Below are 22,842 nucleotides of genomic sequence, written 5' to 3'. Positions count from 1 at the left end.
AGCCGCACCAGACGCATACGACGATGCCGATCCGTCTGTATACACGCTCACCGAGGAGTCATATTCTTTCGATATATATTCAAGTGTTAAATGTCTGAGGCCGACGGTAGGTATTCGCGATTTTTTAGAAATTCCCGGAATAGATAGACGTACCGGTATTTTGGACATGACCCATGGGGGCATATGTGGAAGGTCAGCCGGGGCAAAGTATGCTGGTATGGCAGATTCTTGCCATTTAACGGCTCTTGAAAAAGTGGAGTCCGGCCGTATATCGGGTAATGTCGATAAGGGATGGCGTCCATGACGACAAAGCAGTCGCAGGAATTCTCGAAGAGGTTCGCATCGTAGATAGACAGGTAAAGGGGTGACGCGAGCCTCCTCAATTGTTCCGTGGGTTGAGGTGCAACGTGTAACACCGAGACATGTTTTCAGTATCTGTGCCTGGGCACTTTCCAGCGTGCGTAAACATGACGGGCTCATACCTGATAAAACTGGCAGGCTATACCTAATGTATTCGACGTAGAGAGCCTGGTACAGCCGGAGTAGCGAACGCTCAGATGGACCCCACTTCATACCGGCCAGAAAGCGAAAAACTTGAGCAAGCCCAGTTAATTTTTTTCTTAACATTGCCACATGTTTCGACCATGAAACACCGCGGTCAATGACAACGCCGAGGTACTTGTGGTGGGTGACATATGGGATGGCATTTCCATTGATCATAATTGGATACCAACACATAAGCTTCCGTGTGAACGCTATCGCAGCGCACTTGTCTGGGGCCAGTTGCAGTCCTTGGCACTGCAGGTACTGAGACGTTAAAGAAACAGCACGCTGCAATCTGGCACGAATTTGCGGTCGCGTGACTGCGGATGCCCATATGCATGTGTCGTCTGCGTATGTACTGATGTGTACTGTATCAGGAATTATTTCCGCAAGGCCAATAAGGGCAACATTGAAAAGAGTCGGGCTGAGAACTCCTCCTTGAGGCACTCCACGGACCACAGCGTGTCTTGTCGTTTCGCCATCATTCGTGGACATGAAGACTGTAGGACCATTTAGGTAATTATCATTCCACATGTAGAGACGGCCGCCGATGCCTAAATTACTGAGGGCATCAAGAATGGCTTCGTGCAGTACATTGTCATAAGCTCCTTTTATGTCTAAGAAAACTGCTCCTACAAGGCGGTGTCGCTTCTTTTCGTGTTCGATCGTGGACACGAGATCAATGACCTCATCTATTGCAGACCGGCCACGTCTAAATCCGGTCATCATTTCAGGATAAAGCTCATTTTTTTCCATGAACCATTCTAATCTAGTGAGCACCATCCGTTCCATCACCTTACCGACACAGCTAGCTAAAGCTACTGGCAGGTAAGATGACATTTCGTAAGGCGATTTTCCTGGCTTTAGGAGGGCGACCAAACGGCTGGTTTTCCACTGCTTCGGGACTGTACTGGATGACCACGTGGCGTTATAGTATGACAGCAGGACTTTCCGACCTTCCATCCCAAGGTGGCACAGAGCAGTATACGAAATACCGTCAGGTCCAGGGGCAGAAGATCGTCTCGACGCAGCAAGTGCAGCTTCCAATTCCGGCATCGTGAAAGGAAGGTCAAGACGATCATCTTTAGGAGGTAGCACGGGTCGATCCAATGTTGGACATGCTGAAGCATCGGTACGGGTGACTCTCTTACAGAAGTCTTCGGCAACCTGCACTTCCGTCAGAGATTGGTGAAGTGCTAGAGCACGGAAAGAATGTTTTTGCTGAGGAGGGGCACGAAGGCTTCGTACTATCTGCCAGATTCTAGAAAGTGGCTTTCGAGGATCTAGAGACGAACAGAAGGTCCTCCACCGTTGTTTTCCCATTTTTTGAAGGTGACGCCGTATTTTTCGTTGAGCTCGTCGACATAAAGCAAGGTCTAATGACGATTGAGTTCGCCTAACCTTCCTTTCCGCTCTCCGACGGATCGCTCGGAGCCGTTCATATTCAATATCAATCGCCGTTCTGGATGTAGGTGCACTGATGAACTTAGTTGTCTTCTGCACTGATGATACAATAATGTCTTCTATATCAGATGATGAAGTGATGTCTCCACAGTACTCTTCGACAGATGTAGTGAATGTGGACCAATCAGTGCAGCGTACAGCAGATGCAGTTGATTGCACAAACCACTTCATCTGCACATATGTTGGTATATGATCGCTCCCATGCGTTTCTATGTCCAAGCACCAGTTGACTAAGGGCAGGAGGCTCTGAGATACAATAGTGAGGTCTAGGCAACTTCCGTAGGTAGTGCCGCGGATGTAAGTTGGAGATCCATCGTTGATGACAGCCAGACCTTCAGTGTCTATGAAGTCCATCAAGTGCCTACCCCGACAGTTCATTGCGGCACTTCCCCAGTAAGGATGATGAGCGTTGAAGTCTCCAATAACAACATGGGGGCCTGGGGAACATTGTAATACAGTGGATAGATAAGAGAGTTCAAGTCTTTGTCTAGGAGGTATGTAGGCGCCGATGATCGAAAACACATGTAGTTTATGTTGTAGTGTCACACACACATATTCATTGCTGTCATGTGGAGCGATCGTGTTCCGCACAAACGTCATGTCACTGCGTATACACATTAACACTTTGCTCTTGTGTCGATCTTCACGTGACCAGAGCTTAACGTATCCGGAAAGGCGAAATTCCGACGTGAGATTTGGCTCGCATATCACGATCACTGGGAAGCGGTATTTGAAGACTCGTTGCCTAAAGTCAGACATGCGGCCGCATAAACCTCGAGCATTCCATTGCTTTATAATAGAATGATGCATCTTTTGTTCCAATGTCCAGTGTTTTATCGTGAGAGCCATGATTAACACCCTTATTTTAGAGCCGCTAATAGCGGCTCCATAGCATCTAACGCCTTCACGACCGATAGTGCAGTTGGCGTTGCCATTCCGGAGAGTAATATACGCATAGTGTTTACTAGCTGTTTGAGCATGTCTATCACCTTTTCATTTCCAAGCCTTTCATTACCCTCCCGGCACTTGGGGAGAGCCGAAGGAGTATCTCCTCCGGAAGCCCTTAGTGGTAGCGAAGGCCACTCAATAGCCGAAGAGGTTGGACGCACGTAGGATGACGCCTCATTCCTTGACGGGCGCGGTGGTACTGGGGGAGGCGCATCTTGTGTGTCCCGGCCGTGCACTCTCTGTGACACGTTTTGCATCCAAGTACTCAAAGGAAGTGCCTCTTTCCCTCCGGGCTTGCTCTGGGAGCGGCGACGCCTTTGCCGCAACCGGCGCCTTTTCTTACGGACGGAATCGGCAGCCTCCTTGTTCGTGGAGTTCTCTCTCACCATTTTTCTCAGGATTTGCCTCTCCTCTGCCATTTTGGGGCAGTCCTTGGATGTCGCTTCATGGGCTCCGGAGCAATTTGCACATTTCATGGCGTCAGTCTCACAGGAGTCTACATGATGAGCACCACCACATCTTCGGCACGACGTAGGATTCTCACACACCGCACTCACGTGGCCCAGTTTGAAGCACTTGTGACACTGTAACGGTCGTGGTACATATGGACGCACTGAGTGCCTCACATAACCTACTTTGACCGATGCTGGCAAAGAGTCTGACTCGAACACCAACTTGATGCACCGGGAGCGGCCGAATCGGTGGATGTCGAGGATTCGCACTGTCGACGATAAAAGAGATCGCAGGTCTTCATCCTTTATGTCAATGTCCACATCTGATATCACACCAGAGCAGGTATCTTTGCCGTACGCTAGGAATGAGCGAACTGGGATGTTACCAACCACTTGAATACCTTTCAAAGCCTCCAATACTGCCTGAGAATTAACGTCCACCGTCAGAATGTTCTTCCGAGCATTAATGCGGATCTCTCTCACATTTCCTGAGGCTATTCGATCGAAGTATTTGGTCAGCGATTGTCTGTTCAACGAATTCATATTCGTACCTTCCGTAGTTGGGGTGTAGCCCACGGAGAAGACCCGTTCGTCACATCTGCTTTTATGAGTAGAATCACTGCCTGCTGACGTCCGGCGAAGCTTGCGCTTCAAGTGGCGCGATTGGACTAGCGTGTAATCACTGCCCGATTCCATCTCTGCCGCTGTTGAGCTGTCAGATGAATCGGGAAGCCTATAGTCGCTGATGTCGCGGTTTCCCACGGACAGGGCTACCGCCGCGGGACTCGCCTTGCCATGAGGGCGCGGAGGTCCTCCGTCCTCCATGCCGGAGGATGACGTCTTCGAGGAAGCTCCTGATATGCAGAAGTCGCACAACTTTGAAGAACCACAGAACAAGGTCTACCGTTCCGCACTTCTTCGTCTTCGTCTTGAAGAAGACGAAGAAACACCCATGCTTGAAAAAAGCGAATATACCTGAACTATATGAATGTGTTGGACGCGCAGTACATAACAAATGTGAAAGGAGAACAGTGTATAGGAAGGCTTAGTTGAAAGATTTGGTAATGGTGGAACAAAAGCCATTTTTTTAACAACACGTAAGCCGACTTGCGGCATTGTAGACATCAGGAAAATGCCGTTTTCTCAAAATTTATTGCCAAACATGGCGCGTCCCCATGCGTTTCTGTGGTCGCAGTATGCGCCTTCCGTAGGGCCGTTCTTTCACCGACACAAATGCCACTGATCTCTGTGGCATCATGCGCTTGACCTCACGCAACACGGACAGACATGCTGTCGATGAGTTGATAAGGCGCGATAAAGGGTTATCTGGGTCTCATCACGATTGATAAGGATTCGACGCGGATGGATAAGGTGTTAAATAGTGAAAAGAGCTTAAATCCACAACCCCACGGGCGTCTAGACAGGTCCCAGGCGGTCGACCTGAGACGGTTGCAGACCGGCACTTTCACAAACCCCTACCACCTGCACCGCCTGTGGCCCGCGCTGCACCCGTCACCCGGCTGCCCGTGGTGCGAGCACGAACGGGCCGATATGGCCCATGTGCTTTGGGAATGCCAACGCCACGTGGAACAAGGACAAAGAGGAAGGGGGAATACAACAGCAGAACCCTCTGAAGCGGGGCGCCTCGCTGAGAGATGGCAAGCCGCCCTCCTCAGCGAGGCACCCGAAGACCAGGAGCGGGCCGTCCAGCGGGCCAGGGCCGTTGCCGAGGATCTCGAAAGATCTTCCTCGGGCGATGGACCCCTGGCAGCCTAGCCCCGGGCACCAACATCAACAACCGTTGGACAAATAAAGTTTATTCCTATCCTATCCTTATAATGGGGGATCAATTCTGGTAAGCACCGGTTAGGATCGGATTAAGATTGATAACGTTGATAAGGACATATATAGTTAAGAATCGGAATCATCGCGATAAGGTTGATACCGAACAATAAGGCCGGATAATGCTCGGATTGGGTCCGACAAGGTTGATAAAGGTCACATTGCTCCGATAAGTTTGATAACTACTGACAAGGGGTTATAAGGGTTGTACTAGTCGAATGAACTTTCATAACATATTAATAATGAGTCTGGGTTGCGTGGAGATGAGCAAATGGCACAATTAGCCGAAGAGACAGCTTGAGTGGTTGGTCTTGATGGATCTTTGAAACTGACTTGTTCAGCACAAGAAACAACACGGACGACCGAGAAGCACACATGGGCAGTAGTGACTCTCAACTGTATAGTTCTTGCAGAGGACGTAAACTGGAATTTAGAATACGTAAGCGCCACAGAAAGCGAGAAAGAACAAAAACTTAAAACAGGAAAGACAATGCGATCGTTTATCCCTTGTGCGTGTTTTAGAAGGCTTTTAGAAATCAGCAGCACTGCTTATGCAGCATTATTCTGTCGAACACGTCGCGGTAGGCTGAGTGTTGAGGCACATGCAGGTGGCCCATGTTGTCTGCTCGGCAACACAGAAGCCCGCACATAACTAGTGGCCGAAGATACTGGACAATTTGGGTTGCTCATAATGATAAATGTGCCTCAACCAGCGAAAGAATGTGACTGTACCACAACAAGTGAAATTGGTTTAAGTAGACGAAGAATGTCTATCGCTTTAATCGAACACTTCGCACCAAAGGTCAAAGCTTCGCAGGACAAAGCCCACTGCATATTCGATGCTATAAAGATACTTGCAGGAAAATGAGTCATTTGGCGTTTAATCTCGTTTCTTCGTAAATTGACGCCGAAGGCGACATTTTGAGGACAATTTAGCATGCCCACATGCCACAGTAGCTACCTGCCGCACATGATTAACAAATAGAACTAATCAATATACAAGCGTCATATCTCTAATAGTTTAACCTTCAGAAACATGTTCACCTCGGCAATTATTTTCCGGTGATCTATAGTCAATTTTGCGTTCCTGTTGCCTTCGACTTACCGGTGAAAAAATGTAGAATCTGTTGGACTAATGAACTGAATATAAAAAAATACCAAGAAAATAAGTACACAACAGCAAAATTGTTATTTAAGAAGAGCATCCGCTCCTTCTTGCTTTCTTTAAAAAAAGTGTTAGCAAGTTTCTAAGTTGCATGATATCTTTACGTACATCCTTCCTACTGTTAAATTTTTCAGATTGACCGCATACCCAGTATGTACAATATAAGAAAGGTGCCGAACCTCACATTATTAATAAACAACACTATAAAATTCTTAACACCCCAAATTGAAAGTTCAACGCTTGAATGTCTAACTAATGAATTGGTGCCTTTCGCAAAGAATGTGAGTATTTACATTTTTACTAATTCAGTAGTCATGCTAACCGCTATGGTTAGCCAAGTGGTTACTGCTGAGCGTTAGAATAAGATAGTGGTATTCTTACGCAGCAAAATGCAAGAACACTCGTACCTACCGGCTTTTGCCCGTGCTAGAAAACTACCGTCTTTGTAGACTCATCCAGCGTTTCCATTATGTCACCTTTCGTCAGTTGCGAGTACCTTTAGGTCGTCACACGCAGAGAAAATCACTCAATCAATGAAACAAACAAAACCACGACATAAGTACGAAGCACGTCGCAGTGGGAGGAGGAGGAAATAACTTTATTGAGTCCTGAGGAACCCCTCCCCACCCACTCTTGGTTTAGTGGTCGGCAGGGGTCGCGGGCCGCACCCACGTTGGGAGGGGAAGCCCATGAGCCTCCGCCCTTTCGTGAGCCCTCTGGACGGCCCGGAGCTTTCTCTGGTGGTCGTCGTTTCGCAGGGCGTCCAGCCAGTCTTCTTCTTTAGTGAACACAGTGCCGCTTAACGCGGAGCATTGCCAGAGCATGTGCGCTAGCGAGCAGTATGGTTCGCCACAATCCGGACATTGCGGCTCTACTTCTGGTGAATAACGGCTCAGTCTGCCTCTCGAGGGGAACGACCCTGTCTGAAGCATTCTGTATATAGATGACTGTGGTCTAGTGAGTTTAGCGTGGGGAAGCGGGAAGGTCCTCCTCGACAGCTGATAGTGCGTTGTTATTTCGTTGAAGGTGAGCAGCGGGTCTCGGTGCTCCCCTCCTTCCCCGCCACTTCGCTCACCACGATCGCCACGGTGCGTGAGTCCTCGCGCGCGTACGTGTGCCAGCTCGTTGGCGTTGGGAAATTCAGGGTGCACGTCGGCCCCCATGTGGGCTGGAAACCATTTGACGATGTGATGACCCGCAGCTCTCTCGCTGCCGAGGACGGCCGCCGCTTCCCGCGATATCCAGCCCGAGGCGAATTCTCTGGCCGCCGATCGCGAATCTGTGTAGACGTAAGGACGTTCGGGGTCCCTCATTGCCATGGCTATTGCCACCTGTTCGGCCACTTCGGACGTTACCCCCTTGACCGATGCTGCGTTAATTATCGTACCATCCCAGCGTATCGAGACGGCCACGTACCGGTCGCTGCGCCCGTACTGGGCCGCGTCTACAAATGCCGCCAGTCCCGGGCAGCTGGCGGTCGATTTTAGCAGTGCTCGGGCCCTCGCCTTTCGGCGCCCCTCGTTGAATTGCGGGTGGACGTATCTCGGAAGCGGTTATACCTTGAAAGTGCCCCTGACCACCGCGCTGAGCGCAACCTTGCGTGCGTTGCACTCTGCCTCGGCATTTATCCCTGCTTCTTCTAGGATGCGTCTGCCGGCCCTGGTGGTCGACAGCCGCACGACCTGTGCCTTGGTCTGCGCTTCAATGATTTCTGATAGTGAATTGTGGACCCCTAACCGATCGAGCCGCTCCGTGCTTGTAGTGATCGGAAGACCTAGCACCCTTTTGATGCTCTTGCGCATCAGTGTCTCTATCTTTGCCGCGTCTCTCTTGGACCATTTTGGCGCCGAGGCTACGTAATTTACGTGACTCATGAGGAAGGCGTGGTAAAGTCTGATGAGATTGCTGTCGCTGAGCCCTCCCCTGCGGTTCGTCACCCTGAGGATCAGCCGGAGCATGTTCTCCGTTTTGGACGTGAGTTTCATGACAATCTGCGTGTTACCGCCTTTAGCCTCAATTAGCAGCCCCAGGATTCTTATAGTGTCCACTATGGGAATCGGCTGGCCGGCAGTCGTGTGTAATTTGACCGGTATTTGATCGATCGGCGTCAAATTCCTCATGCCTTGTTTCGAGGGTCTGCACAGCAACAGTTTGTAGGGTGACAGACGCTGGGTCTGTCACCCAGCAAACTGTTCAAATTTGCTGGGTGACAGACGGAGTCCCGTTTCGTTCAGGTACTCTTCCGTTGTGTCCAGCGCCTCTTGAAGAGCCCGCTCGACTTCTGCGTTGGACCCTCCCGGGCACCACACCGTAATGTCGTCTGCGTACAGGGCGTGATTGACGTTGGTCACTCTCGTCAGCCGGTCCGAGAGCCCTTTCATTGCCAGATTGAATAATAGTGGGAAGAGCACCGCCCCTTGTGGGGTGCCCCTCGCACCCAGCGTGTACCAATCGGATGTGGCCTGTCCTATTTTGATCGTGGCTTTCCTGTCTCTGAGGAAGGAGCCTATGTAAGAGTGGAATTTCTGGCCGAGCCCCATCACCGAGATAGTTTCCATTAGAAATCTGTGTTTGACTGTGTCGAAAGCTTTCGTTAGGTCCAGGGCCAGTATGCCCCTGGTGTCTCTGGTCATGCCGTCAATTATATGCTTCTTGAGTAGGATTACGTCCTGTGTGGAGAGGCCCGGTCTGAAGCCCACCATGTTCTTTGGGAAGAGGCCCTCTCTCTCTATGAACCACGATACTCGGTTATGTATGGCATGTTCGGCCGTCTTGCCTACCCACGAGGTTAGCGATATTGGCCGCATGTTCTCCGCCGCAAATGGTTTACCGGGTTTCGGTATTAGTACGACCGAGGCGTCTTTCCAGACCTCTGGTACTCGTCCCGTTTCCCACGCTCTGTTGAATTCTTCGGTGAGCTTCTCGACCAACTTTCTGTCTAGGTTCCTCAACAGTTTGTTCGAGAACCCGTCCAGGCCTGTAGCGGAGCGTCCGTTAAGGCCTTGTAAGGCATCTCAAATTTCCGATTCCGTGAAGGGCGCGTCGAGTTCTTCGACCTCTGCCCCGGCGTATTGGGGATAGTCACGGTCGCCTGACGGGCCCAGTGGGAAATACGTCTCCGCCAGCTCCTTTAGGAACTCGCTTTCCGTTTTGCCCTGCTCCTTTTGCTTTTGTAAAATCCTATCGATTACCAATCTCTGATTGCCTTTGGATTGCCTGTCATCTAACAGTTGCTTTAGGAGGTTCCATTTGCGCCCGGTTCTCATTTGTCCGTTTACCGATGCGCACACCTCGTTCCACTGTTGCTTGGAAAGCTCGATCGAGTGCGCTTCGATTGCCGCTGCCGCTACTTTCATTCGCAGTCTGCGATTCAGTCTTTGCGTTTTCCACCTGGCCATGATGGAATTCTTTGCCTCTAATAGGTGAGGCAATCTCGCGTCCATCCTTTCCACGTTCAGTTCAGTTTGGACAACCCTCGTCGCGGTGCTAACGTCCTCTTTGAGCCTTCTAAAAAGGCTGTCTAGGTCCGCATATTCGCTTTTGTCTTCCTTCCTTATTTAATAATACCAGTTGGTGACCTTAAATTCTCTCGGTGGTGCCGCCCTGATGGGGATTATGACCGCCAGTATGTAGTGGTCGCTGCCGAGGTTCTCGTGCAGGTTGCGCCACTCGGCCCCTCGCACGTTCTTGACGAAGGTCAGGTCGGGCGTCGTGTCCCGCGCCACCGAAGTGCCTAGTCGAGTCGGATAGCGGGGGTCTGTCACCAGCTCTAGCGAGCACGTAGTGACTGCCTCCAATAGCCGCTCTCCCTTAGGCATTGGCCTTGCGTAACCCCAGGCTCCGTGGGGCGCGTTAAAATCTCCTGCCACTATTAGCGGGGCCCCCCTGGCCATTGAGGCCGCCTTCGTTATCATCGATGTGAACGACTGTCTGTGGTCAGAGGGCGGGCTGTACACGTTCACTACGAATACGCTGTCTTTCAGCCAACTGTTCGGTGTGATTTCGATCACGGTTACCTCCGCTTTCGCGTTGCCTAATTTCAAATCTCGTTCCTGGAAAGAGCATTTGTTCGCGACGAGGGTCACCACTCCGCGCTTACCCTGTTCGAATTTCGGCGAGGTGACCCGGTAGCCAGGCAGGGTCGCCTCGCTACCCAAAGTTTCGTGTAAGATTATGACGTGCGGTTTGTCCGCCTGTGAGGCAACGAACTGTAGCAGCGGAGCCTTGCGCTTTTTGAAGCTAGCGCAATTCCACTGCCACACTACCAGCTCTCTAGTTGAGTTGTTCGCCATGATTGATGACTTGGATTTGTTTAGCACCTGCAGGCGCCATGTGTGCTTCGATATGCGTCACACTTGCCGTGAGCGGTAACCATGCTTTCCGCTAGTTGCTGGAGCATTAGCTGCAAAGAGCTAATCGACTGCTTAATTCCCAATAGGATGCTACTGGACTCGGGTTCCGCCGGGTTTCCCTCCTCCGTCAGGGGAGGGGCCCTGACGGAGAGCGTTGTGCGCATGAAAAATCTTTTGTGTCACGTGTACTCTGAGTGCATGGCATGTGTGCACTTATTCCGCAAGGAAGTAGAGACTGTACTTTGATGCATTACCACTAGGTTATCTTCATTGCAAGAACATCAGGACAAGAACTAATTGGGCTTTACTTCAAAAGGGCCTATTCGTGTGGTGTTAGCTTATCTAAGAATAATTTTTTTTTCATTTGTCACTGCAATCTAATCTCTGACTCATCGGTCAAGTATTTCTACATAAACGGTACTATTAACGGTATGTGTGTTTTGAACTGGAAATAAGGACACCATACTTCACACGCGTTTAATTTTGAGCCAATGAGATGAATATGAAATGTGCCCTTTAATGTAATTGCTAGCTGTTAATTCCACTTGGCAGCTAGGCGAGTTGGCTCGCTGTGCTTGCCCTGTAGGCTTCTGCTACGTGGCAGGTTCGTTTAACTTTCCTGGTCCCTACGGCCACCTGTTCGATGTTGCTGAGAGCTGAGTACCAAAAACTTTAATTGGCTATTTCCACAATTTGGCAGTGTCTGGACTTTATCTGACCAAAGTATCATAACAAAGGTCACGTGTTCTCGGGCGACGGAGTTGTGAGGTGCGTTCTACGCCGTGTGCACACCGATATGCATGAGCTATCGCGTGATAAATTTGGTGTTTATGAAGCTGTGTATGCCCTGGTGGAGTACTCGGCAAGGCAATATTCCACTCCCACCACCACTCTCTCAACCTCTTTCCCAGTGGCGGATGTGGGAGAGAGGTGTGACAGTCGCCTTCCGATCAGGCACTGACTATGCTGAAGAAAATACACGTGTGAGAGTCGGCTTTACTACTGGAGCTCTGCACTACTGCGGAGCTCTTTGTGCCACTGTTCAGATGTGCTAGTTGAATATCCTAACGGCAAATATCCTCACTGCAGCAGGTACGCGTGTTCAAGTGAATATTTCGATTAATAAAGCGAATAGTTATGCAGACGAAAGGGAGTTACTGTTATGTGTTAGCGCTGAGCGCCCCTGAACCTGACAGGACGCTCCATGTCAGAGTAGCAAGATATTTCCCACAGTGGCTCCCACGTTACATGCGCACCTGGGCATTTTCTCGCCATTTTCACCTCCACAAGTATCACTGATCAGCTAATGTCACCGCGCCACACATTTTAAGTTTATACGCGTTTACAAGGGGTATTATTTGCACTCCACGAGTATTTAGTACTCAAGCGACCTTTTTTGTCAAGTGGCATCGAAACATACTTATCAATTTTCTTGTTTTATCTTTAAATACGTATGAAGGGCTTTTAAAACACACCTAATTTTTGAGGTGAGGGACTCGAAAAGGACAGCAGCCCTTTGGTTCTCTCGCCGCCCTCTCATCCATTCTGCCTGTGGTGGCGGTGAAAGAGGAGGATCGCAGTTGCCTTCCACTCCACTGTCGCGCTGCGGAATACAAAACACGTATAACGAATCGCTTTATATGTATAGGCACCCCTGTAATGTCATTACGAATGCGCTGTTTAACGGCACTTTTGTTTGCGGAATTACGCTATGAAACAACAAGGTATGCTTAAAGTTCTCCGCTCCAACAAATATAGGTGTTCAAGCGTATCATTAAAAAAAAAAACATGCTTTTCGGGAAGCATTTGGCTATTCTTTTCCGTTGCAATCAATTTCCGCTCAGTTTCCCTATTATTCCTTCCAAACACAATTTAAATACACTTGTGTTGCTTAAAAATTCTGAAATGAAAAATAAACCATAAGTACTAAGGTATTGAAGCAAATTCTAGATGTGATAAGTTTGTACTTGTGCAATGGCGCGAGAGTGCCAAGTTGTAACCGTAATCGAGCAATTACTTATTAGTAATTGAGTAGTGGGGACAGTGTTACCGATCTTTTGGACAAAGATGATGCCTTCAAAACTGCTTATATTAAAACAACCAGATGCAGATGCCCTGAATAAGTGTATTTGTCCCTTCGCCAGTAACGATTACTTCAGTTGAATGACTTAAACATTCAAATCGTGGTGCATGTGTTTTACAAAATACCGTCATGGCTGTTTATGCTTTTGTCCTATTGAAAGCATCCTTATTATACAACATTTAATGCTTGCAATATTTTTCAGGTGTCGCATTTATTCACCAAATATTATGGTTTTAAAGCCTACAATCTATCTTCGCTGGAAGCAGAATATCCCACCGTGAGTCACGCATTGTAACCAATAATCACTTCAACTATATAAAGAAACAACGATGGTTCGACACCACAACACTCGTTGATGCAACGTTGTAAATGTTTTCTTTCCTTGTTCGATTTTTGCTGATGAAGTACGGAAACAAATTTTTGTTTTTGGATGACTAACTTCAGGAATGCTATAAGTGTTCCGTCCTTGATTGTTGTATTTTTTACCCTTAAACCATCAATGCATAAAAGAACATATTGTGAAGTCAAAATTTCCGCAGTGAATGCTGGTTTCGCATACTTAGCAAAGCATAGCACCGCTACGTATGAACAATCCTTTTGACAATATGAGCTCTGGCCACAAGTTAGGAAAGTCTTGTGACAACTTATTCCCGTCTCTGCATAATTTAATTTTGAGACTGATTAGTTGAAAACGCAAGCATGGGAAGAAAATTGAACATTCAAACACGCCACTAAGATAGCTAAACTCTGAAATTTCAGTATGAGGAAGTTTTATTATTCCGACAGTCAAAATGATTAAAATATTGAAGTGGACTAAGTTTGCTTCTGCTATACTGATTTCCGTTCATTCGTACTTTTTCTGCATTTTTCTTCGCGCTTTTCCTAAGAAACCTGCGTCGTAGAGCGCCGCCGCCGAGGAGCCTGGACGTGGCGTCCAAAATGTATGGCGAACTGGGGAATATGAACGCTGAGAAACTCGTCACGTGGGAACTAGTCTCCACTGGGGTGCTATTTTCGGGACAGGCTGCGCCATCATGTGGCATTGCCGAGAAGCACGCGCCTGGCCTCCGAGACAAGAAGCGTTGGTCGCCGGTGGCATGGGAGGCTTATAATTGTTCCCTCGCATGCCGCACATTCAGTGGCACATACGCAGCGAACAAAGCTGGCGAGCGGGCCATTCAAAAATGGTACATACCCACTGCAATCATGGCGGAGCTTACTAAAGCGTTCACGTGAAAGGTGTTCATTGAAAAGCGACACATACCAGGTGCATTTGTGGTGCAGCCTGCTAATGCGTCGGGCTTCTGTCATTGATCAACCCTTGCGAAGGGTGTGATTCCGCTTAGCATACGAAAAATTTACGGATCATTTCTCGTCATTTTACAGACGGTGCATTTCCAGTGCCACATACCTACCTATCTGAGTTGGCGTCAAAGACGTTCGGTGACACGTTTGTGACCGAAGTTGGCATCAAAGAGGTTCACTGAAGACCAGCCCAGAGCGAGTAGCACATAACCAGTGCTCCAAGTCACCGTGAAAAAGTTTAATTGAACAGCAGTACATACCCAGTGCCCCATCTACTGTCACTTACGTCACTGTGAAGGGATTTGTTGAAGAGAGGTGCATATGTGCACAATGGAGTATAGTCAGTGGCCAAAATCGATGCGTAGGTTAGATTCGAACCCTGTTATCTCAGCACAGCAGCGTGATGCGCTAGCTATTCGACCATGGACGAAAAGTTCGCGAAGAACACAAAGAATCCTAACGCAAAAAAAAACTTCGTGCTTCTATATGCTGCTTCGACGTGGTGTTCCCTACGAACTCGTCACCTACCGAAGAAGGGATTACTTAAGCAATCCCGAAATACAGCTGCACAAGTCACTGCAGAACAGCTGCCTATGACCCGCAGACGAATGGCCTCATGAAGCACCTAAATAAAACCAAACCAGGGATATTTACAATGAACGTCAGCGAGGAACAGAAGACGTGGGATCGGGCCTTTCCTTACGTAACGTTGTCTACAAAATGATGGGGCGATAAAAAATGCCGATAACGGTATTCAAACTCGTTCACGGAAGGAACGCCGCAACCACGCTTGACATCGTGCTACCGAACGTTAGCGAACTTCGACGTCACTGACTACTTCCGGCGCACCATAGAGGCCCAACAACACGTTCGCCTGCGCATCAAGCACCAAAAAAAGATCGACAGCCGACCCTGCAATCTTCGACCAAGCTATGTGAAATACGAGCCCGTTAACCTTGTTTATATTTGCACACCAATACGCCAGCATGAGCTTCGTGAAAAGGTACTCCGACGTTATTCCCGAAAATAAAAGATAATCCGATACATTAGTGCAACGTACTGCATAACGCCCACCTTCATTACGCTACCACAGCGGTGCCGCGTAGTACCTGAATTCGTCACTGTAGTGTGGCTTGAGCCTCTTCGAAAAAGGCAATGAACTGTGGAACTTCATTTCCTGCTTGCTTCTGTGTTTTGATTTTTTACAAATGCATTTTTTCTTTCATGTTCCTAAACAGCATTGCAAAAATTACCAGTGGGAGGGGAACATTGACGCGTGTAATTTATCTTTTCGGCCTCCTTTTCTCAGTCTAAACAGGTCGTGCAAACGTGGTCGTAGACGCGTAACAACGTGATTTCTAGTCCCTAAAATTCAGCTGGAAATGTTTGCGTTCTTCACGCGCACGCAGGTCTGTGAGGCCATAAACATGATCCGCTATCAGCCATTATAATTTCCTGTAGCGAGAAAAGCTTATACTGCATTTTAAAGTATCAGTAAGTGCATTTTGTGGTAGATACAAGCGGGGTTAGTACCTTACAAATTTTTGACGAGGTTACTTGCTTGATGTCACTTTCGATCCACCATCTAGTCTGGAGGCTTCCAGGTGGCAGGCTAAAGCTACTTTATTGAAATATTTACCGCATGACAAAAGCGCCGCCGCTGCTTGCAAGGTATGAGCGACGGCCAAAAAATTTCGGTAGCAATCATAGTGTCGCTACTCATGTTGCGTCAAGCATCGAAGTCAAGCCGGAGTTGTGGCCTGCGAGAAGGATAAGCCGCAAGTAATGTCAACTGAGAAGTAAAAGCAAAGTTTGTAGTCGTCGCTAATTCAATCCCAGAACGCTACTAAGCCCGCCTAATGCAGCTGAATCCTCCAAAGCTTAGTACTCGCGCCTACCTGCAAATATTTACTTGAACCGATAGCCGACGAAACAGTATAAGACCTACTGGCAATATTGTTGTGCAAGCTATTGTATCGGCACCTTTGATTTATGCGTAAAGTTTCCCTTTGCCTTTATTGACACCTAAACTTACCGCTATCGAGTGGCACTGACTACCTCAGGGCAATAGAAACCAAAAGACTCAGTTTAGCATTCCGTTTTCTCAACCTTGTGGCAGCACCTTGTTTAGCGGCGTTTTACAGCAACACGCCGTCGATTCCCCATCACATAAGGCGGCGTGAATGGAGAAAACCTGTGATGAGGAATTGCGCTAGCACTAACAGGGCTAATGTCAGGCCGACGGCCTTCGGAGGGAGCAAGGAACAATGTCAATATTCTAGTTGCATGTACTAGGACTAACACCAAATATATGCTAATTTCCCACATCTTTCTGCTTACAATAATCGTCCGCGTTATGATCACCAGGTTCAGCTTTTGCTAACACTTAGTTTGGTTCACACATCAAATGCACATAATGTGTCAAGCGGAAGCGTAGTGGTACATGCCCCGTCTGTCAAATCAACAAATCTATGGCTGTCGCTTCGAGGCAAGCGAACGCTGGAGGAAGAAGACGCCTGGAGGTAGAGAAGACAATCATCCACCGGGGGAGTACGGAGGAGCGCGCGTCAAAGCAACACCACCTAGAGGAAAGACTAGCTGGCGTTGAGCGCAGAGGGGAATGAGAAAGGAGGCGCAGCGTCACGGAGGGGGATGGTAGGTGGAGACGTTCTGTGTTCGCCGCCTCTAGCAGCTGCTACGAGTTCTGTGTGCGCTATGGACGTACCGCGTTGACTCTCTACAATTGCTATTAGGTACATCTGAGCGGGGCGTTTCTCGCGGCGTTCGACGTTTCTGCGCAGGTGCGAGTAAGAGCGGGTGCGAGAGAGTTTGTTTTCGCTCCGCCGCTAGCGGCCCGCGCGGTGAAGCAGTGGGCACGGACGCCCATTTGGGGATCGCAGTGTCTGAAGGGGCAAAGTTCTGACTGGTGTAGTATATGTTGCGGGTCGCCTTTTTCGTCGCGACGATACCTTGCATTCTTTACAAGCACTGCTCCAGGAGGGCACATGTAACCTAGATACGAGGCCTCAGGAGACCACCTGAGGTTATAATAAAGCAGGCGGTGCAGGATCTCCAGGGCACCCAATGGGTAGCGGGGAGATGCAAGCTGGATGCAGGGCTGCCCGTGGGCTGGGGCCGCGGAAGCCGAAGCGTGCCTGGGCGTGTTCGAATAATAAATTGACATGTGCGCTGTCGCAGACAGCCATTTTTTATGCGAACACCCCTTGGCACGCCCAGGCCTCGGGGAGCCAAAATCCAAGGACCAGTGCGTGTTGTAGCTTTGGTGTCCCCGTTGCCGCTTTGGCGTCCTGGAGGCGCCTCCAATATTGCGAAATAATCACACGTTGTTTCAAATAGTAAAAAAATTGGAGGACGCTTAAGCTTCGCCTTCAAGAGTGGAACGCGAGAGCGTTCCCGTCGACTCCCCAAGGGGTGTAAGACAATGCGCTACGGCGCAGCGATCACTTACGAGGCGCCCCGCATCGGACTTTGCACCCACCAATCAAGCAGTGAGTGCCGATCAACGCAGCGTTCAGCGCGGCAACGAAACGTGCGGCTGAGCAAGCGGAACGAACCAAAGAACCCGGTGTCTCGGAGGGAGAAACGATCTACGCCAGCCAAACGTCGTGATCGGCACGGACAGCCGGGCCGCGACGCACCATGAAGGCCGACGAGATGTTGCGGCTGACGCCTCGATGGGATCATCCTCTATCTCGTTTGGGAGAACCACAATGACGCATGACTCATCGGAAGCAGCTCGGCACACATCGCAGGGGACGCTTTCCCACCAGACGCGCTACGGCACTGCGATCACATCAGAGGCGTCCGGCATCGGACGCTGCACCTAGGAATCGCGCTGTGAGCGGAAAGAGGAGCCGCGTCGCCTAAACACGAGAGTTCGAGTGACGCACGCTGGAAGTTGGAAGGGGAGAGAGCGAGAAAAATTATTAAACGCAAGGGTGGTGGGCATCCTCGCACCGGTCCCCGCACGGCCCGAAGGGGAGAAGTGGGCGAGTGGCACACCACGTGTCGGGGCAGCGCCGCACATTGCGAGGAGGGGGTCTTCTGTGTTTGCCGCAAGATGGCTGTGCGTTTGCGCGGAGCGGAGAAGAAATATAGCGGAAACGTACTTCGATACTCGTGTAACTGCGACTTCTGTAAGTTACACGCCCATAATTACCAATATACACCACAGTATAATTTTCTACGGCACGTTTTCAAGGCAACACCGCATTCACTAGAGGCGCTTTTGTACCGCTTTGAAGCAGCGCACTCGTGGCTGAGTGGTAGCGTCTCCGTCTCATACTGCGGAGACCCTGGTTCGACTCCCACCCAGCCCATCTTGCAAGTTGTCTTTTATTTATGTAGCACCTCCCGGGATTTATCGATCACGGCCAACGCCGCCGACACCGACGACTCCGGTGGCTGCTGCGCATGGCGCGGCAGCACGAATCCTTTCATGAAATCACTGAGCATGTGCTGGTGGGCTAGTTGGTTAAGCTGATTACAAAGACGGCGCCGAATAAAACAACACACGAAGAAGGGAGACACGAGACAAGCACGTAGGCGCACTAACAACTATCATGAAAGTGATCTGTGATGCGGACAGAGCCTAGCTGTCTGGGTGCACCGAGCCCTTATAGCATAGTGTGCGCTATAGCACACATATGCTTGCGCGTCACCCGCGTCCTCGAATGGAGACGTCACCGTAATTTTATAGCGCTGCTCTTAGGTTCCTGCGTTGAACGTAGGAATCCCTCGGCGTCCCTCGGCCTGACTGAGCGAACGAGGACAGCCAAGGATGAAAGAGCAAACGCGGAGCGCAGCTGGAGAAGAAGGACGACGATGGAAACGAGAGCGCGAAGAGGAAAGTGTAGAGGAGGAGGTTATGGCGAAAGAGTGAGGAGAAAAGCGTAGGGACGTGTATGACATGTTTTGCGACAATAATTGCTGCGAGATGGTGCTAGAGTAGCGCGCGTCGTCTGTTCACCGATGACGCCATCAATAAGGCATGAAGTTATATATAGTTATATATAGTTAGTTATATTATATATAGGTATACCGATGTTATATATAGAAACAAGTACTGCATTCGCGGTTGTATGTCTACGGCGGTTACTGTGAGTCGCGCGCGCACATCACCCACATTCTGCCTGTCGCGCTCTCCTAATTAGCAAGGCACTCGCGTCACCTTTCCATTCGTTGTGTCCAACGTGCCGAACGAGACAGATTGTACAGTCTAGCCGAAATATTGCGAAATGTGAGCAAACATAGTGATCCGCTCAAAGTTCGTATTAGGGAGTATAGTAATCGGCGGTGATTTTTTTGTTGTTGAACTTATTAAGTCATTAGATTGTTGCTATCGACATAAATCACTAGCATAGGTTAACGCGTAGAAGAAATAGAAAATGTAACCATGCTATCCTACCGTCATTTCTATGTTAATGCGTTTTCCATTCAACTTTTTCCCTCTGATATTTATTATGATATTGGTTCTATACCTCTGTTTACGCTATTCCGATACCGACACAGTCAGTCGTCTTGTTGTCCAACCTTGTCTGAAAGTTCAAGGGCAGTGTTTGATTAGGGGACCTTTTTTTTGTCCTTCATATTCGTAAAAACATGTAACCACTGAATAAATTATGAAAAAGGCCAAATTGACAAGGCAAGTAAGCATGCGAAAACAGCCTTGTCTTAAGCATTTATTTAATGTTTTTCTTTTAGGACACATTTCTGTCTCAGTACGAAAGTTTCATAAGTTTATGAAGCCTACAAGGGCTCGACAGTGTTCGTGGAAATTTGTATTATTTCACATGGCTCTGAATATAATGCTCCAGTAATCTGTACTTACGTACTTCATTATTTTCTCATGCATGCCTGCACATTCTGACATGAAATTACCTTCTATTATTTGATCGCTAACGATGTAGTCGCCAACGATTTAGTGAGGTTGTTGTTGGAATATAATTTTATTGGGTTATTAGTGAACGGCGTGGACTGTTTGAGAAATAACAAATAATTTTTTGTCTTCCTAGATTCCTATATCTGACTTAGTCAAGAAAGAATTTACAAAGGTTAACATCACATTGCCTGATAATTATACGTTCGAAGTTTTTAACGAATACGACGAATTAAATAAATTTTTAGCCACTGCAAATCCGTAAGCATCAATTTGCATATTGCATTGTCTTTTGTGCACGACTCTAGTAGACATTTTATTTTGCGACATACGCTATACGTATCTGTGATAGGTGATGGGTTAGGCCGTCTGCACGCCAGTCAACTCTGTGTGATATAGTGGTATAGACGCTGATATACAATTGTTTTAGCATACTGTAAGAGCTAGCCTGTGCTGGGCGTAGAATTATTAAGAAATACCGTTAGGATTAGAAGTTGAGAGCGTTACACATCACCCACGCATCACAACATACTGTCGCGCCATCCTACGTGCAACATTTGCCTTAGTTGGTGCCGTCTTTCACAGTCTGAAAACAAAGAACTGATCTCAATATTACCGATAAAATATCTCTAATATTTCATTCTCCTCGGAAGATGCGACAGGACGAGACCTACTTTTCCAATTCGAAGAAAAACGAAGAGCAGCAGAAATACGAAGAGCAGCTATCACAAGTGAAGTCAGATAGAAGCACGCGTTTGTGAGTCTTCCGAAAGCTGCCCTATTGTTATGCAATGACGCTAGTCAGCGATACAAGACCGGCATATGCAACCAGCCTAAAAGCTTCCTTGTCACGCTAGCTAATGCATCATCAGCTTTCCGCTTGTAGTCTTAACTAAAGAAACCGATCCCATTATTCCTGTTGGTAACACAACACTTATCATGAAGAAAAATACACTTTCATTCTGTGAAATACGTAGCATTTGTAAGAGCGTCTAGTGGGTCGACATAATACATTCCTCGTAAAATTGAAATGGAGCCACAATGGAATCATTAGCAAAGCTCACACGAATTAAAATATTTCCTTTAATACAATTAACTTTTTAGCAAAATTTAGGTGGCCGCTTTCTAAGAGTCACTAAAAGTCGAGAGCGTTGGTGAGAACCAATAGTGTCCTTAGAAAATAAGAATAAAGAATAATTTTTCACGAAAACCTCGTCCGGGAGATCTAAAAACAGGTGATTTAAAAATATGGTCAATGCAGAACCAGTTATATCATGGAGCATTTTTATACAAAAAATAATTAATTGGCCAATTCTGTCAAATGCTTTTAAAGGTAAGAAAGATAGATCCTGCGATGTCACCAATATCCTTGAATGATCTAACTTTGCCAAGGAAACATGCAATTACAGTATCAGTGAACAGAACAGCCCTGAAGCTGAACTGACACGCAGAGAGTATGTTAAATTTACTAAAATATTTAGATAGCCATGCTTAGATATTCCAAGATTTTATCGAGGGATGGAAGCACGCATATTAGCATGCGATTATCGCTCTTCAATAGATCATTTTTCTTAAACAACGGGCACAATTTGGACAGCATTAATTTTTCGCGGAAGACAGCAGTTTTAAAACAGCGGTTAAAAATGTGATAGAACAAGGGCAACAAAAGATCTTTGAGCGAACGCTCTCTAAACCAGGTACGCTAGCTTTTAATCCTCAAATAACTGAAGATACTTCGGAGGCACAAGTGGGAAAAAGAAAAAGTGATTGGTGAACGTAGGTGCCTAGCAGAAACAGGGGGAGACGGTGAAAGTAGAAGTGAATGTTAAAAGCATTGCCTTTATCACTGGCCGTGGTGAGGATATTGTTGCTCACACGAACAGATGTCACTTTGCTGCGTGATTTGGTAGAATTGAAAAGTTCGTTTAGGAGTTGCCACTTTCTCTTTGTATCTTTTTTACACAGTTGAGGTTCATGTTCGTAATAATTTTCCTGAGTATGTTTCAGGCCCAAGGATAACTTGTTATAGTACCTATGATAGCGCAATTTTTTTTTCTTTGAATGGTTACCGCTCGATCTATTTACACAAGTTATCTTTCTTGAGAAGCGATCGCATGAGTAAGCTGTACAACCAAGGACGGCGTGTTGAAGAGTAGCGCCTGTTAGATGATTGCAATGTAGTTGAAAGCTCAACTGCTGAATAAATAGCATCATAGAACATAATCAATGCCTCCTCGTATTCATTAGCAGCATATATACGTGACCAGTCTGCATATTCAGCGAGCGGAAAGTATTCATCCGAATTAATAAGACTCCTCTGAAGTAATACTCTGCTCTGAAAGATAGGCCCTTCAAAGTATAATAACACGGGAAAATGACCAGTTATACGCGTCATCGAAGCTCATGAGGAAATAATTAATGACTGTGATCCATGATCGGTACAAAGTGTTGTTACGGATAATAGCGATTGAAACCCATAGCTATACATACAACTCATGTACTCAAGGTTAGTATAGCTAGAGGAATCAAGTAAATTAAAATTCATATCACCCATGATTAATACATTTTTGCTCTCAGCAATAGATTTACGAAGTAGGCGAGTAAGAGCTTTACAAAAAATGGTGGGATCAGAAGGCGAGCGAAAGACAGTAGCAAAAATAATTTGTCGTAGATTCTGACAAAGTGCCTTGCGTATCGATTTTCAGCCAAACAGGTTCGCATATCGCGACATTCAAATTAAATCATTGCGTCTTTTCTACAGAATACTATGCGACGCAAAAGTGATTGAA

General features: G+C 47.7%; 1 protein-coding gene across 1 annotated transcript in view; it reads left to right on the top strand.

The window, feature by feature from the left end:
• Positions 1–22,842, top strand: part of LOC126519819 (membrane metallo-endopeptidase-like 1) — a 46,987-nt gene that overhangs the window by 2,703 nt on the left and 21,442 nt on the right. The window contains exons 2-4 of the mRNA XM_072285212.1: positions 6,549–6,695; positions 13,052–13,126; positions 20,190–20,314. Coding sequence (XP_072141313.1) covers positions 6,549–6,695; positions 13,052–13,126; positions 20,190–20,314 — 347 coding nt within the window. The remainder of the gene's footprint in view (positions 1–6,548; positions 6,696–13,051; positions 13,127–20,189; positions 20,315–22,842) is intronic.

This window comes from Dermacentor andersoni, chromosome 11 (assembly GCF_023375885.2).
Source record: "Dermacentor andersoni chromosome 11, qqDerAnde1_hic_scaffold, whole genome shotgun sequence".
In the NCBI taxonomy this organism is placed as follows: Eukaryota; Metazoa; Arthropoda; class Arachnida; order Ixodida; family Ixodidae; genus Dermacentor; species Dermacentor andersoni.
Note: the sequence above shows the minus strand (reverse complement) of the source record. Positions and strands in the feature narration are given on the sequence as shown.